This window comes from Vombatus ursinus, unplaced genomic scaffold (assembly GCF_900497805.2).
Source record: "Vombatus ursinus unplaced genomic scaffold, bare-nosed wombat genome assembly UNPS02014768.1, whole genome shotgun sequence".
NCBI classification, from domain to species: domain Eukaryota; kingdom Metazoa; phylum Chordata; class Mammalia; order Diprotodontia; family Vombatidae; genus Vombatus; species Vombatus ursinus.
In genome coordinates, this window is record NW_020954546.1 from 35,466,931 (window position 1) to 35,484,783 (window position 17,853).

At 44.3% G+C, this 17,853-nt stretch overlaps 1 protein-coding gene across 3 annotated transcripts; it reads left to right on the top strand.

Moving 5' to 3' along the window:
• The first annotated feature begins 6,947 nt into the window (after nucleotides 1–6,947).
• Nucleotides 6,948–17,160, top strand: LOC114043052 (ubiquitin carboxyl-terminal hydrolase MINDY-1-like). Of its 3 annotated transcripts, none has more exons than XM_027861912.1 (10): nucleotides 6,948–7,519; nucleotides 12,073–12,577; nucleotides 12,961–13,018; nucleotides 13,386–13,450; nucleotides 13,810–13,968; nucleotides 14,323–14,425; nucleotides 14,646–14,788; nucleotides 15,397–15,588; nucleotides 16,120–16,266; nucleotides 16,555–17,160. In XM_027861912.1, the coding sequence occupies exons 2-10, from the start codon at nucleotides 12,125–12,127 to the stop codon at nucleotides 16,633–16,635; spliced, it is 1,401 nt and encodes a 466-aa protein (XP_027717713.1). In that variant the 5' UTR covers nucleotides 6,948–7,519; nucleotides 12,073–12,124; the 3' UTR covers nucleotides 16,636–17,160. The 3 variants fall into 3 exon arrangements, with proteins under 3 accessions (XP_027717713.1, XP_027717712.1, XP_027717714.1); XM_027861911.1 differs by having other exon boundaries at nucleotides 12,123–12,577; XM_027861913.1 differs by having other exon boundaries at nucleotides 12,123–12,577; nucleotides 16,147–16,266.
• The last annotated feature ends 693 nt before the right edge of the window (nucleotides 17,161–17,853 follow it).

Genomic DNA, 17,853 nt, shown 5'->3' on the forward strand with positions numbered 1-17,853 from the left:
ATCTCTACTCCAGTCCATAAAAGTTTTTAAAGTATTTCTGTAAGACTGATTATTAAACCTCACTAGGGGCAGTATTTGAACTGTTAAATGGTTATTTTTTTCTTATCTATGACATGAATTACAGAATTTTAGAGGTTACAGATAGCTCGAATTTTGTTAATAAAGAAAAGCTTCATATAACTGGTTTTAAATTTTAAATATTATCCATATAATAAAATCAATAACATATGGTTAGATATTAATATATTTAAGGTATGATATTAAATGTAATAAAACACTTAAATTTATTTTTAAAATTAAAATATAATTGGTTTAAAATTTACCCCTACACCTGAGTCAAGTACTTCAATTACCCCAAGTTAAAGAATAAATGGAGGAAAAGAATTAGACACAAAGTAGATGCCCATTGACTGGGGAACAGCTAAACAAACCAAGGTACAAGAATGTAATGCAATATTACTATGCTGTAAGAAATGGAGAATATGATGAATATAGAGAAGCCTGTAAAGCTTTACAGGATCTGATGCAGAGTAAAGTAAGCAAAGCCAAGAAAACAATATGCACAATGACTACAACAATGTCAAATGTAAAGAACCATCACAAAATGATCAAAAGTGAATTTTGCAAAATTACAATGAACAAGGATGGCACCAAAAGACAGAGATGAGAAGATACTCCTCACAACACTCCTTTGCAGAGGTAGGAGGTCCACAGGTATAAAATATTGTATATATTTTCAGACTTTTTCCAATATGTTGATTGGTTTTGCTGGGTTTTTTTTCTCTTCTTCCTCTTTCTTCTTTATAAAAACATTTTTTTTTTAATATGGAATGACTCTCCGGGAAACAGTGGAGGAGGGATACTAGGAGAAAGTCTAGTGTTGTAATGAGCAAAAAGATATCAATAAAAATTTGTTTTAAAAAAGAATAAATGGCTGAACCTACAAAAGGCAAGTGAACATTAGCTGATTCTCACCTGTCAGGGCTACTGTAAGACACTATCATCTATTATCCAAAAATGGGATATGCACTTAATATCTGTTTGAATTTCATTGAATACAAGGAAATTATGAAATCAGGAGATTTTTAAAGGAAAAAGATAGTCAATTAACTCCTAGGTTGTTTTAGGTATAATCTGACCCAGAAATGAAATGTGTTATACAACCTAGAAGAGTCTTTTCCCCTGGCAAACTTGTTAAAGAGGTAGCACCATGTAGTGAGTATAGTGGATAGAACAGTGGATTTGAAGCCAGGAAAACCTGTATATGTGTTCTTTTCAGCTCCTTAAGAGCCGGGAGTGTCTCAATCTTAATTTACATCCCTAACATTTAGCTCCGTGTCTGGCACACCGTAAGCACTCAATTTGTTATGTCATTCATTTTCATTCATTCGAATCACACCTCATCCCTGGTCTCTCTGGACCTCAATTTCCTCATCTGTAAAATGGGGATAATAATACCCATAGCACTAAACTCACAGAGCTGGTGTGGGATCAAATGAGATAACATAAGTAAAGCACTCTTATTATTATAAATATGGCTATTAGGTGCTCCAGCCTAGGCATACTTCACCATTTACCAGGTAGGGGCCAAACAGTACAGTATTCAAAGAGGACCAAAGACAAGCTAATATTCAATAGTCGCGTGAAAGATTATTCATGTTTACGCATTCAGACGGCAGGGAATTATGATTAAGTGTGGGTGCCTAAAGCAGAGAAAACACGGGGGCAGAACAACACGTGGTGCGCGTGAATAGCTATGCGGGGTGACAGTGTATGTTTAGCACAGAAACTGAGACCCACAACAGCTGGTTATCTAGAACGTGCCCAGACTGTGCCGAGGAGAAAGCCCAGGCGCCCGGGCCTGCTGACAAGGGCGCACTCAGCCCGCAGCCAGGGAGGAGAGCCGGGAGAAACCGGCCCAGGGCCGCAGACCGGCACCCCGGGGGGGGGGGGGCCGGACGGGGAACCCCAAGGAGCCCCGGCTCGGCCCCGGGGGGAGGGGCGCCCATGACAGCGAGCCCGGGACCCGCAGGGACGGGAAGGATGGCAGCCCGGCTCGGTGCCCCTCGTAGGTCGGGGTCCCCTCCCTCACCTCACCTCCCTGCCCCGCCCCGCCCTCACGGGGAGGGCCCCGGCCCCGTTACCTGCACGGCGGCCCGACAGCCCTGCAAGAAGCGCTCCATGGCGGAGCTCGAGCGGGCGCAGCCTCCTCCACAGCCCCTCGAGCTGCCCCTCGAGCTGCCCACGACGCGCCCCGCCCCGAGCCCGGAGGCCACAGGCAGCCGGCGGGAGGCGCGAGGCTCGAGGCTCGAGGAGGGGAGGGGGGCGGGGCTCACACGCACCGCGTACCGACCCCGCCCCTTGCCCGAAGAGGGGGCACGTCATCGGACCGCTCACGTCGCCCGACGTCACCCCGCCCCTCAGAGGATGGAGAACCTTGTTTCTCGCCACGTCCTGAGCCGCCTCTTCCTCGGCCCCGCCCATAGAGCGGTTTCGGAGGCTGGAATGCGTCCCGGGTTGGCGCAGGGCTTGCTGGGAAATGTAGTACGTTAGGCTTGAGGAAACGTTGAAGTGAGGAGGAGACAGAGAGGTTCATTTCCGAAGAGAATACTTAGTGGATGCTTGCATATGCCACGAGCACCCAAACTTTGACTTCTGTCCTTTTCTACTCAGTCCAAGCCTGTCCATAGAGTTCTGGTTCACAAAGCATGAGACAGTCGTCTTGTGTGTTACATAGCGAACAGTGAACAGGGACCCTCCCTGGGTTTTCCAGGGGAGTCCTTATTCCAAAAGAACAAAATGACCTCCCGCCTCAAAAAGTCCTAGAGCATTTTGACCACTTGAGTTTTCAAGGGGTGGAATTGCCGCATTAGTTGAAAAGAGACGGTTTCCAGTCTGATTTCTTCCTTCTACCCTGCAGGTGACATTAAAAAGCAAAACAAACAAATAAAACCCTGAGGTTTTCTGCTAAGGGGTGAGGGGGCCACTTGTCAGTCAGTCAGTCAGTCAGTCAACTAGCACTGTGCTAAGCGCTGGGGATCCAAGAAAGGCAAATGACAGCCCCTGCTCTCAAGGCGCTCATAATCCAATGGGGGAGACAATAAGTAAATGGTCATGTACAAACAAGATACTGTACATGCAGGAAACGTATGTATCCAGCCTATCCGATGTAGGAGAGATGCATTATCACCAGCGTCAAGAGGGATTGATTGGGAAAGGCTTCTGGCAGAAGGTGAGGTTTCAGCTGAGCCTTGAAGGAAGGCCGAGAAACTAGGGGGATTCCCACTAGACGAGCTTGCACCTGAGCCCCCGATCTGGCTACCTATGCTGTTCTGAGTTTCTCTTCCTAATTAAGCGACCAAACAGCAAAAATAAATCCATAGCTAGCATTTTTTTATAGTGCTTGAAGGTTTAGGAAGCACTTCATTCATTCATTTATTTTAGTTATTTTGTTTGATCCTCACAATGACCCTGTGAGCTAAGTGCTATTATTATCTCCATTTTACAGATGAGCAAACTGAAGTTGAAGGATGCTTGGTGGTACAGTGGATAGAGCATTGGGTTTGGAATCAGGAATACTCATCTTCCTGAGTTCAATTCTGGCCTCAGACACTTTACTAGTTGTATGACCCTGGGCAAGTCACTTAACCCTGTTTGCCTTAGTTCCCCATCTGTAAAATGAGCTGGAGAGGTAATCTGCAAACAAGTCCAAAATCTTTGCCAAGAAAACACCAAAATGGGGTCGGGGGAGTTGGAAATGACTGAGCAACAAGAAACTGAGGTTGGGTGAGGTTAAGTGATTTGCTCAGGGTCAAATGACTTTGTTAGTTTGAGAGATCCAGAGGTCCTGAGTTCACTAGGTGGACCCTTCTATTGACAGGAGCAGTTCCTGTATCAGGGAGAGTACCATCATCAGTTACTCCTGACCTAACCAAAAAGATGGGCTTTGAGGGAGAGAGTGCAAAGACAAAGTAAAATGTGAAATGACTGATCAGTGGTTCTGTAAACTGCATCATGTTCTGATATCTATGATTCAACCTCCTGGCACAATGAGATAGAAAATATGTTACCAATTCCCTGGTTATTGTCCATGTCTGCTGAGAGTCTTTTGTGTCTTTTAGCATTTCTTTTCTATGTAGAAAAACCTGTCTCATACTTTATTTGTATCGTACATTGAATAACTTCCTATTTCCCCCTTTGAGGAGAACTATACATGAGTCAAAACCTAAATTGTAAATAATATGTCCCCAGACTGCCAAGGTAGGGGCTCAGTGAGCTAAAGTGTATGAGAAAAAAAAAATCCTGTCCCTTCTTCTAAGTAATCACATTCCCTCAAGACTGAACCTGGTCTGGGCCATGGGCATGTGTTCAGAGCAGAGAGGGGACACCTTAGTGGAGACAGTGGACACAGTGCCTCAATATCTTGGGCCCAGCAGTGGCTCTTAATATTAGGCTTAAAACAATCCAAAACCCTTCACTAGACCCTATCATCCCCTCAGGCTATCATCCTAAAATTCTACCTCTCTTTTCAGCCAAACTCCTGGAAATAACTGTGTCTATTGGTTGCCTCCCTCTCTCACACTCACTTTTCAACCCTTGGCAGTCTGGTTACCAAACCATCACTCAAATGAAACTGCTCTCTCTATGTTTATCAAGGATTTCTTGACTGCCAAATCTGATTCTCAGTCCTCATCCTCCTTGACCTCTCTGAAGCATTAAACACTGTTAACTAGGTACTGTACCTTTTCTTTCCTATATTTTCAGCACACTGGTCTCTCTCAGTTCTCATTCTACGTCTCTGACCACTTCTTCTCAGAATCCTCTGCTGGCTCATCATTCTTATCATGTTCCATAACTGCTGGTGAACATAGTTGTGTATTGGATCCTCTTCTCTTTTCTGTCAACCTATTCTCTCTCAGTGACCATATTAATTCCTGTAGAGTTTAACTATCATTTTTATGCAGATGACTCTTAGATCTGTATATCCAACTCTAGCCTTTCCCTGGGTATCACCAAGGGCCAACTAGGCATTTCGAACTTGATGTCCCAGAGACATCTTAAATTTAACATATGCAAACCAGGAACTAAATACCTTTCTCCCCAAAACTAGACTTTCCTATTTCTATAGAATATATCAGCATTCTTCCAGTCTCCCAGAAACATGTGAATTTTCCTCATTTCCTACCTCTCTTTTACTCTACCCATCTAGTCAGCTGCCAGTCTTGCTGTAGCTATCTCCATGTCATTTCTCCCTTTGGACCTCTTCTATTTCTATTGCCACTAGCACTGCTTAGGCCCTCATAACCTCTGCCTACGTTATTGCAAAGGTCTCTTGATTAATCTGCCTGCCTTAAATATTTCCCTATTCCAGTCCAACCTCCATACATCTGCCAAAGTGATTTGCCTTCAACACAGGCCTCACCATGTTATTCTCTATTAAATAAATTCTAATGGTTCCCTCCTGACTCCAGGATTTAACATAAACTTCACTATTTAGCTTTTAAAGCCTTGTACAACGTTGTCTCCAGCTATCTTTCTAGCCTCCTTGAACATTTCTCCCCTTCCCACACTAATCCAGCCAAAGTCACCCTCTCTCTGTTCTTCATATAACACATTCCATCTCTCATCTCTCTGTCTTTGTACTGGCTACACCACATGCCCAAAATGTACTTTTGTCTCACCTCTGCCTCAGAATCCCTCTCTTCCTTCAAGATATGTTCAAGCTCCAGCTGCTACATTTAGCATTTCCTGATCTCCGCTACTAGTGTCCTCCCTCCCAAGCTACTTCGTATTTAACAATGTTGTATTTATTTTCTTTATATTTATTTCATACCTACTTACGCGTGTACTTGTTGTCTCCCCCAGCAGAATGTAAATTCTTTGAGAATAGGAATTGCTTCATTTTTTTATTTGTATCCTCAGCACCTAGCCGTGCCTAGCACATATAGGCTCTTTTAAAATGCCTGTTGACTGACTGACACCTTCTGTTGCTATATACTTATCTGTATATGTCTTGTATCCCTGGGTAGAATGTGACCTTGAAAACAGAGACTTTCATTTTTGAAATTGGGAAGTCTGGAAGTAAGGGTAGGTTAGAGGGAAAAAGAAAGGGTCCTATTTTGAAAATGTTGAGTCTGAGGTACCTATGGGACATTCCAGCTCTCAGTCTTCTATGATCCTAATGACTTCTTGCCACCCTAACTCATCGCTTGCCCTTCTAAGACCCAGAATTTCCACCCACTCCCAACTTAGTTCATCCCCTTTCAAGACTTCTGTTGGGTACTTTGTATACCTAGCACCTAGCACAATGCCTGACTCATAGTCACTTAACGATTGTTCAGTTGAACTTAGGGTCCCCTCAGAATTTAGAAATGGAATTCCTACCTCCTTGTCACTTATTTTCTCAGGAGTCCCCATTTACCTTCATCCTACCCTCCTTACCCCAATGTACTGCCCCTTCACACGTTTTCATTTACTTATCTATCTTTTTATTTCCCTCTCTCAACCCCTACTTCTTCTTTGATGCTCCCTAAGTTGGTTATTAATGGGAATGATAGTAGTGGGGACGTGGCCTAAGCACTGGAACTCAGGAGTCTTGGACTGACTGTGCTATGTTTTCAGTTACCACTGGGTGTAAGGCTGTACAAGGAGAGCTCAACAAGTTTGTCTAGGGCTCAAAAATGACACAGCAAAGGCTCGGGGAAAGGAGAACAGGGGCTAAGAGCACCAGGAGGGAACAAGGGCAAAAAAAAAAAAAAAAAAAAAAAAAAGCCAAAATACACGTTGGCATGAAATGAGTCAATTGCAAGCAAAACACACTGAAAGCTCCGGGAGTGCTGGGTGGACAGTATGTTGTCCCCTCCCTCTCCTGCTCCTACCCCCTCTCTTGCTCTTCCCTGATCTCACCAGAGAGGCACAAGAGTCCTCATCCTCTCTAGCAGCAGTGGGAGGGAACAGAAGGGCTCTGTTGTTTTTCTCGCTTCCTTCTCGTTCTCTCTCTCTCTCTCTCTCTGTCTGTCGCCAGCTGCTGACCACGGCAGATGGCTCTTATGAAAACCTTTTGGAATTCGGCTGTCTGCCCCCTGCCCCAGGGAATCTGTCTTTAACTGATGATTTCTCTCAATAGAAAAAAAGAAGGAAAAAAGAAGAACAAACAGAAACTTCCCCCTGGAAAACCAGGCTTTAGTCAGGGCCTGGAGAGCACACCCTAGATCTGGAGACCCTCCCAAAGCCTAAAGGGGTTTGCGTATTCGAAGGTTATACAGGATGGGGCTGAGGGGAGAAAGCTGAGCTGTATCTGTGGCACCCTCCTCTCTTTCCCACTGCCCGACAGTGGTGGGCGTGAGTACGAAACTGCTTCCACCAAGCCTGGACACCAACCAGCTCTGAAGCCCGTCAGCCCAGGTGTTGACAGCTGCAAGAAGCTATTGAAGCTGAGCCGAGAGCATCCTTCTCTGGATTGGGAGCCCCCTAGCAAACTCCTGAACTGAGTCCCTGAAGAAACTCCCTCTGGTTTAAGGTAAAACTTTCTTTTAATTCCTTCCCCTACCCTCATCTCTTTCCCATGTAGCCTTTGGGAGATGACACCACCCTCCCAAGCTTTATTCCACACATTCTGAAAGGTCTTTTGAGGGGGGAAATGTAGGAGATTTTTTGGTTCTTACATTTTCTTTCCTTTAATGCATCTTGCTCCTTTGTGTAGGGAAGTGGATGGGGCACCACGATACTCTTTTTGAGTTATTTGGAAGAGAAACTCTGAACCATGAATGGAGAGTCTGGGGGACGGTGAAAAGGAATTTGGGACAATGAGGGATTTAAGTGAGAAAGGGAAGTTTCCTAGGGTCTCCTTGAGATAGCTACAAGTCTCTTTTCTTTTGCCTTCATATCTGTCATAATTGGCTGTTCCCTAAGAATTCCCTGATAATGTCCCTTATCTCTCAAGAAAGGGCTGAGGCTTTATTTCATCCTCACTGACTTAAGGTAGAGAGCATGGTTAAGAATTTGGGGAGCCAAGAGGAAGAGAGAATTGATCAGTTTTGGTTTAGCTCCCACTTAACCTCTGCTACAGTGAAATGAAGTGAAATCCTAAAGCCCACCAAACTAAGGGTGGGCATAGGGACAGGATGTACTTTGTATACCTTGAGAAATAGGTCTCTGTCCAGTCTGGTCATTATATTTTTTAAAATTTTAATTTACTTATTTTTAGTTTTCAACGTTCACTTTTATAAGATTTTGAGTTCTAAATTTCCCCCCTCCCCTCTTCCCAAGACAGCATGCAATCTAATACAGGCTATACATGTACAATTATATCTGGTCATTATTTCTAATACTCAAGTTCTCTTGTTGTCTAGCCCCTAGTCCCTGATCTAGTCTCTTCTGACCTGATAGGACCCCATTCTTTTTATTTTTATTTTTTATTTTTTAATTTTAATTTTTTTTTTTTGGTGAGGCAGTCAGGGTTAAGTGACTTGCCCAGGGTCACACAGCTAGTAAATGAATGAGGCTAGATTTGAACTCAAGTCCTCCTGACTCCAGGACTGGTGCTGTATCCACTGTACCACCTATCATCCCCATCCCATTCTTTTTAAAGGGTATCTGCCTCAGAAGTCTTTAATTAACTTCCAATCCCCCAATTATTTATAAATAGATTCTGGCACTACACAGAAGATATGAGAGGGGCTTTCCAAACTGTTCCACATTTACCGATCATTTTAATATCAACCTCCTGTTTTCTTTAAGTGCCCCCAGGAAGGTTGGGGGAATAAGACAGAGAGAAAAAAGAGGGAGAGAAGAGAGAAAGAGAGAGAGAAGGGAATAAAACACGAAAGTACTTTCTGTGCATTCTGACTTAAAATTAACAAAATATAATGACATGCAGTTGGCTGTCATATACTTAAGTTGAGAGGATGGGTAGTTTGAGTACATATGCTACAGCCATATTCCTCCAATTCTTCTAACCTGAACTTTCATTTCCCATTCCCCATCTCCAGTTCTTCCTATAACTTCCACCCTCAAATCTCTGTGTTTCAAAATGGGGAGTATTCTGGGCTAGTACAGGGAAATGAAAAATGCATGATTTCTATGAAGATTTCATTTCTCTCTCAGAGAACCTGTGTAAAAGGAATTCGAAGAAGGTTCAAGGGGGGATGTTTCCTGGAGATCAAGGCCTAAGACCCTTTTCATCAACTATCATCCAAGACATGTTTACATCCTTGTTGCTACTTAGTTAAATGGTTATAGACATAAAGGATATAAAGATAGCTAGATGAATGTAAAACAAGAACATTCATTAAACAAGTAAATTACTTATTTATTTACTGACCCAGTCATGTATAACCTGAAGCTTAACCTTTTAAGTTTTGAGTTCACAACTGGATGCAGGCACATAAGCCTTGTCTCTTTGTCTTCTATCATTCCTGATGAGTTGCCTTTGGGAAATTTCATGCTATAATTCAAACTCAGTCTCCAAAGATGGGGGTAAAAGGATCCCTAGCTCCTGTACAGGCGTTCAGGGTAATAGTGCATATTGAGTACAGGACAGACTTTGCTCCTTAGAAAATGCAAAAACAAATATTCACTGTCTCTAAGAAGTCAATAAGATTCTCCTTCCCTTGCCAGTGAGTCCCACCCTCCTCAAAGGGCCTACGTGGTCCTCCAGAGTCTTAGTACCACCCTGGTTCAAATTCCTTAGGATGGGAAATGAACTTGAGGTTGTTAGGGAGACAAACCCCAAATATTCTGGTGAGTTTCTGTTTCATCTTCATCTAGGCATTAAGCATTAGCGTCTCAGACTACCCCTAGAAAGGAAGAGCATTGCTAGATATGTACCTCCTTCCCAATGGACCTACACCATCCAAATAATTCATGATAGTAGAGAACAATAAAAAGAGCTTTTGCTCCCTCATGTTGCAGCTTGATTCTCTTGCTGCTCTTCCCGTTCAAGGAGTCATATGTATAATCCTCTTCTTCTTCCTTAAGAGGCTGGTGCTACCCAATAACTTCCGTTCTATCTGTAAAAGCCTAAATACCAAAATTCTCAGACTTGAAGTTATTAGAAAAACAATCCCAAGGTTGATATTGTCCAGGAAATGCCCCTTTATCTTATGAGAAGGCTGGATTCTAGGGTCATACTGACCAGGACCTTGACATTGACCAGGAAATCTCCGCTCCGTCCAGGAGGTATTGGGCTTCTTGGATTTTTGCTCTGGGAACAATCCTCTTAGGCCAAATGGATGATAGTAATGCACCTCCCATGTATTTCTGCCCAATGGAAGTCATTGTAGAAGGGAAGATGGATTTGGGAACCCTCAGAGCCCAGGTCTTACTCTCTATTCTGTTCTCCAAAAAGACAAAAAGGATGAAAGGCTTGGTATGTCTGTTTTAGTTCATAGGCCCTGCACAAAGGAGTATTCTGACCTGATGACTGAGTCAACTGATCTATTCCAAATCAATCCACAACAACCTAAACCAATCTCCAATCTATAAGATTCAATCACTCGCCCTCAGTGAGTTATCAATATATCTACGGATGCCAATGAACATGTCCACACCATCTGTGGAGAGATAGAATTAAAGTCTCAGACAAAGGTTCATCTCTGTATAGAGCCTCACAAGTTAATCATGGAATTCCCTGACCTTATTCATTATATACAATCAAGGGGGGAAATGCATGTTGTATATATGTATGGGGTGGGTGAGGTTCAAAAGAGGTGAACGTATTTGATGAAGTAGAGTTGGGAGGAAAGTTATCCCTGTCTTCCAATTAATCCAGAAAGGTTTCCTTACTATTTTAGGAATTGCTTCTGTGCTCTGGGGCTGGAGATCATAGTGTATGATCAGGGCTTCAATTTAGTCTCCATAACTTATTCCTTTTTTTTTTTTTAAATTGGGCAATGGGGGTTAAGTGACTTGCCCAGGGCCACACAGCTAGTAAGTGTTATGTGTCTGAGGCCGGATTTGAATTCAGGTCCTCTTGACTCCAGGGTCAGTGCTCTATTCACTGCACCACCTAGCTGCCCCCTCCATAACTTATTCCTATATTTCTTTTCCTCACCTACAGGGAAGTCCTTCCCAAGGTCTATCTTTTACTCTTCTGCTGCAGTTTGGGGCCATGCAAGGAAAGGAGGTTTTCTCAGAAAAGCATAAAATGTCCCTCAATGCCCTAAAGGGGGCATTATTCTAATTTATTATCCATCTTTTCTAAAAACTCCAAGTACCTTAAACTTATTCACTCTTTGACCCCTTCTGAAAAAGAAGGGAGAAAGCAGATAATTTGTTCTTTGAGGAAAAGCATAAAGCTTCTGTCTATTCAAGGTATCTCTTGGGCAGGCAGGTAGCAGGGCCTTGGTGTAAGACAGAGGGGTCCAAGGGGCAGCTAGATGGCACAGTGGATAGAGCACCAGCCCTGGATTCAGGAAGACCTGAGTTCAAATCTGAACTCAGACACTTGATACTTACTAGCTGTGTGACCCTGGGCAAGTCACTTTTCACCCCCCTGCCTTGTCAAAAAAAAAAAAAGACAGAGGGGTCCAGACAATGATTTCAATCCTCTTCTTTCTAAGAGTTATGGTTTCTGAGAGTCATGGCTGGGATTATTGTCTTGATGTTCTTCATCAGGTTAGCAGAACACCAAAATTTTAATAATTAGTGCTGTTTGGTGGGGGGGTTTTCTTCCTCTATCTCCTTTGTGTGGCTCAGTCCCCTTGTTTCTCTTCTTATTCTTGTTCCTTTTCTCTTCTTCTTATTCTCTTTGTTTTTGAGAGCTGATTCCAGTCTGCGCTCCTGATTTCACTGGAGTAATCCACCACATATTTGTATGTTTTCTCCTCTTTAGTTCCATCTAGTAACAGCCAGATAGAGGCAGACAGTGACCCTCTTGTTTATACAAGCCAAAAAAAGAAGTTAGTCCTGTTTGTACCCAGTAGAGGTGCCTGAACCACACCCAGCTTTTCATCACTGTCACTACTCTCCTTTTCCTAGACTTCCCTAGCTCTACCTATATCTGACGCTTAACTTTTCCCTGAACTATTCACTTTGCTGATAACCAAGCCTGGACTGAACGTATCCTTGCAGTCATTGGAGAGGGTTCACCTGTGGAACACAACCGACTTGCTTCCTTCTAGCCATGGAGCACCCTCAGCCTGGCCAGCCATCCTCTGATGAAATCAGGACCCCAGAAGCAGACACCGTTGAAAATAATGAAGTCCTGTCAGAGTCAGAGTTGGACCCTAAAGACAAAGATACTCAAGATACTAAGGGTGCAGCTGGAGGGCAGGAACCAATAGACCAAGTCTCACTGCTCGCCCAGGACAAGGGTAACTTGGAGTCACCCCCTCCAGAAGATGATCTACAGCAACCAGGACCAGCTCTAGGAACCCAGAACTCAGAAGAAGCAGTGAAGGAGGAGCCCAGCCCTCAGGAGCTGCCCCAGTCTCCTTCAAACCATCAGCTTGAGCCTGACTTTTATTGTGTGAAATGGATCCCCTGGAAGGGGGAGCGGACACCCATTATCACTCAGAGCACCAATGGGCCTTGTCCACTGCTTGCCATCATGAACATCCTCTTTCTTCAGTGGAAGGTATGCATATATATACATGTAAAGGGGGGCACAGGAGGAGTTTCTGCTGAGGGGAAGTGTAGAATGCCTCCTTTTCTAGCTACCTTCCACGTCATTCCTTTTTCTTTCAAATGGTAACAGAACTTCACATTATGCCATCTGTTTCAGTAACTCAAAGATAGATCCCGTTCTTCTTTGTCTTATCCCCTTGAAAAGGAGAAGTTTTTCCTGATATTTAATCTCATTTTTTTTAACAGTAGTTGTAGATGTTTTTATTCATATCACTTCATCCACCTAGCCTACCCACCACCCATAGCTCCCTTTTTCTACAATGCTTTGTGTTCTGGAACTTGTGAAAGGACAGAAACACCATTAATTCTTTGGGCATTCCTTCTTGTCTTCAGGTGAAGCTGGCCCCTCAAAAGGAAGTGATCACTTCAGATGAGCTAATGGCACATCTTGGTGAGTGAGTTGCATGTGGACTGGAGTGGTATTCAATGCAGCTCTGCAGGTAGTTGATTTGTCTAGAATTGAAATTCGGAAGAGCAAGGGGTTTTCCTTGTGAGACACTTTCTATGAGTCTGGCTGGTAAAAGAACATCAGGTTGGTCATCAGGAGACCTGAATTCAAGCTGTTGCTTGGCTACTACTTTTCTGCCTAGCCTCCCTGGACTTGTTTGCTCATCTAATAAAATGGGAGGTTGAAACGAGATGCATTCTAAGATAGCTTCATATCTGGCTTCTCTTCTGGATCTCCAATTCTGCAAGGGAAGGGAGAACCTGTTTGGGAGGTTTGTGAGGGTTAGTTCATAAAGGACTTTCTACTGTAGGAGACTGTCTACTATCCATCAAGCCACAAGAGAAGTCAGAAGCACTACAGCTAAACTTTCAGCAGGTAAGGCAGGAGGGACTTCCAAGATAGAGATCTGAAGATTTATAGGGAATGGAGGGTGGCAATTCACCACTGGGCACTTTAGACAAACCTTCTCCCCTCTTTCCTTAGTGTATTTCCCTTTTCCCCATTTTTAAGGGCAGGGGTTCTTTCTCCTGGAAAGATCCTTATCTGTTTGGGTTGATGAAGCAAAGGCAGGGATCAGAAGGGTTTTGATGAATCATGCAAGGTTCGAGGGAAGGTGAATCAAGACTATTGGGCCTAGGGAGTTCAGAAATAGCAGGATTCTGTTCTCTTCTTGGAGATGTGTGGAGGTATGGGCTAACTTCTTTGTCTCTTCCCTCCCCCCCCCCCGCCCCCAGAATGTAGATGATGCAATGACAGTACTACCCAAACTGGCCACGGGTCTGGATGTCAACGTGCGGTTCACAGGCGTCTCTGATTTTGAATATACACCTGAGTGCAGTGTCTTTGACCTACTTGGAATTCCCCTCTACCATGGTTGGCTGGTAGATCCACAGGTGAGGGTACAAGGAGTTCTATTTCTCCAAACAAAACTGAAGCAAGACAAGGTGCTGGGGAGAGCAGCAGGAACAGAATGGGGGTTAAGAGGGAAAGGAGAGGAAGAGGGCTGAGGGGGCTATTAGAATACAGAATGGTTGATGGGAATTTCTGGGCAGATTAACCTTAAACAAAAGACATTAAAAAGAAGTATAAATAGCACGTGCAAACCTGTACCAGTTCTTTATGAGTTGAGAGATCGGGCACCTTTGGTCATGTTACTGTAGCCAAGGTGAGATATAGGAGGCATCCTACGTCCCTGGGGTGGTGGGGAGGGGGTTCTTCTCATTCACGCAACCTCATCATCCTTGTAGAGCCCTGAGGCTGTGAGTGCAGTTGGCAAACTGAGCTACAATCAGTTGGTGGAGAAAATCATCACCTGTAAGCATTCAAATGATACCAACCTCGTGACAGAAGGTAATGCCCCCTACTCTCTACCATTAGAACACACCCCCTGCTTTATGGGGAGGGGAGAATGAGGCAGGCAACAGGGCAGGTGGAGGTAATGTTTGGGGAGGTAAAAAGAATTGCACTTTAAAGGGCCCCCAGAGTTTTAGGATCATCTCTGGGCGATCCTTTCAGCTTCAAACTCTGGATCTACATCAAAATTCATCCCAATCTGTGTTTTCCTTGCCAGGCTTAATCGCAGAGCAGTTCCTGGAAGTGACAGCAGCACAGTTGACATACCATGGACTATGTGAGCTAACAGCAGCTGCCAAGGAAGGAGAACTCAGTGTCTTTTTTCGAAACAATCACTTTAGCACTATGATCAAGCATAAGGTGATAGAGGTTTCAGGGGGTTAGGGGCTTGTGTATTCCCAATGACCTCTTTCCTACATAATATTCTCCCAGTTCACTGTGTTTAAGCTAATGTCCTTCAATGAAGAATTTGGACTCCATCTCCATAGCCCTTGGGTAGCAGGCATTGCAGTGAGGAAGAAGCAGGGAGAACAGGACCACAGGGATCACATACTTAAGATACATTTATGCTCAGATATCCCCTTATTCCCAAATAATGCACTAAGGCCCCTTCTAGCTCTAAATCTATGATCCTATGGAAACATATGATAAAAAAAAAAGATGCATATAACCAAAATTACGCTCACACTCTTTCACCAAACCCAGGAGATTCAAATGTGCCCCAATTGCTTCCTAGCAATTGTACCTCCACAAAATCCCCAACACTCCTTCCCATCAACTGTTTTTTGAACACTTTCTTTTACTTTTTTTTTGCTGAGGCAATCGGGGTTAAGTGACTTGCCCAGGGTCACACAGCTAGTATGTGTCAAGTGTCTGAGGCCGGATTTGAACTCAGGTCCTTCTGACTCCAAGGCTGGAGCTCTATCCACTGCACCACCTACCTGCCCCACTTTCTTTTACTTTGACAGAGTCATCTCTACCTATTGGTCACGGATCAGGGCTTTCTGCAGGAGGAACAGGTGGTTTGGGAGAGCCTGCACAACGTGGATGGAGACAGCTGCTTCTGTGACTCTGACTTCCACCTAAGCCAAGCTCTGGGCAAGGAGGCGGGAGCGGGGAGTGGGGCTCACTCTCAGGAGACCCAACGACAAGTGGATCAGGTGAGTGGGTCAGGCAGGGGCTCATGTTGGTTTCATGGGGCAACAGCAGGTAAGGAATAAGGGACGTAATTTGATGTTTTATCTGTTTTTGATGATCTAGTCCAGGTTCTGTGATCAACCTCTTTGGCACTCTGGTAAAACCTACAGACTCCTTCTCACAATATTTTTTGTTTGTTTGTTTCCCCCAATTTGTAATTGATGCGAGATTTCAGTTAGAGGTTAGTGAAAATAAAATTGTATTTTTTTTACCCATTCCAAGTTTACAAACCCCCTGAAATCAGACTCAGGAGTCTGTGGATCTCAGGTTAGGGCTATCCATCTACTTTCTTTCTTTCTTCTCCTGCTTTCTATTTCCCTACTTACTGTCTGACTATACAAGGTTAACTGGTTTTTTGGTTTGGTTTTGTCTCTGGCTACAAGGGAGAAAGGCCTGGTGATCTGGGGTGGGGCGGGGGGGATGACGGATTTATCGGTAAAGCTAGAACTGAGTTTCCCTAGTGTCTTTCGTCCTCGGCCCGTTTTCTTTTTCAGGACTATATGATTGCCTTGTCCCTCCAGCAACAACAGCAACGAGGGGCCTTGGGTCTCAGTGATCTGGAACTGGCCAGGCAGCTGCAGCAGGAAGAGTACCAGCAACAGCAGGCACTGCCCATGCCACCCCGTGCCCCATCCCCACAGGTAACCCACCCTAGCACTAGTCCTGGTACTCCCTCCTAGGCAGGGCCTGTTCTGGTCTCCCTGATGCTAGTCTTTTTCCCCAAGTGTCCCTAATCTCAGTGTCTCTCACCTCTGCTTTTCTCATCTTCAAACTCCCAAACCTTCCAATACTCTCCCCTCCTACGATTCTATCAGTACTCCCTTTCACTTTTGTCTTTTCTAACGTCCCATCAGCCTAGAACCCCAAACTCTACTTTTTCTGATACTTTTCCAGGGTAGATAATTGACCAGTTGTTCATGTTGATACAGGAGAGAGGAGCCTCATCTGGACGTCCAACCGGAGAACGTAGGCAGCGATCAAAGCAGGAGTCAGACTGTGTCCTCCTATAGCTGCATCCCAAGCCAAGTTGTTGTGCCTAGTCTGATGTGCCCCACTTCTTTGAGAGGCTTCTCATTATGGTTCCTCCATTTGCGCCTGTTCACCCTAGCCCTTCTGGGTTTTCTTAGTAGTGGGGTACTAGGGAGCAGGGGGCAACTGCCATGGCAAGAGCTGATCAAGTCCACGGGGCTATTCTCAGTGTTGTCCGAGAGTTGTGCCTCCTACATCTCACACCCACCTGCTGCTGTCCCCGATCCTTCTCCCCATTATGCAGGGAAGCATCGAGATAAGGGGCAGGGTTCATGCTGCCCCATCATCTGCTCCATAATACAGAGACACTAATGCACAGACTCAGGCTCCTGGGTGAAATTTCTTAGTCTAGAGTGTCCCTTTCTCCCCAGCTCCAGTTGGCTGGACTTCTCTTGGCTGTCCCCAGGGCATGCTTCTCATTTTGGTTTCAGGGTTTTGTTTGGGTTTCTACCTGGCATTTTTAATGTCTTCTTAGAAGTTTGAAAATAAAACTTCTTTCCTGAGTTTTTTTTTTTTTCAACCTTACGCTTCATATCATCCTATGGGGCAGGGTGGAGTAGAGTATTTGTCATGGTGAGGTGTGGAAAAAGGGTGAGGAATGTGGAGGACTGCTTATCCTAGGGCCAACAGAGGGAGCTGAAATTCCATTTTGCCGCTCTTATTTTTTTCACTGTAGGTCCTATATATTTAGTGTTCCAATTCTAAATCAACACTTTAAATCAACATTGGTGTATGAGATCTGGGTCAGGCTACATGTTGATCACAGAAACTTTAAAAGGCATCCTGGTCCACATTCCCTATACCCCACCTAACATAGAAGATATTTCCTCTCTTGCAATCTCTGACTTGGTATCTGCTGCCCTGTGACTACTTTAATTGTTGATTTAAATTATTGTCTTTCTTCCCCGAGGAAGGATGAATGCTGTGGTGGGAAGGAGAGGAGGGTCTGGAGTAGAGGAGGTGGATCTAGAAACAGTTCCTGTTTGTGTTTTGAAAGTGCAGATCAAAAAAAAAAAAAAAAGTGGAGATCAAAGCCTCTCTAGCTCCTAAGTTCTCCACCCAAAGGAAGACAAACCATAAACTTGCCAGTCTTTACAAGGTACATATGGTCAGTGGAGAATTTCACAAGTGCCTAAACTCTACAGGCACAAACAGCAGATTAACCTTAACTTTGGGGTATAGGATTCAGGGACCTTTTT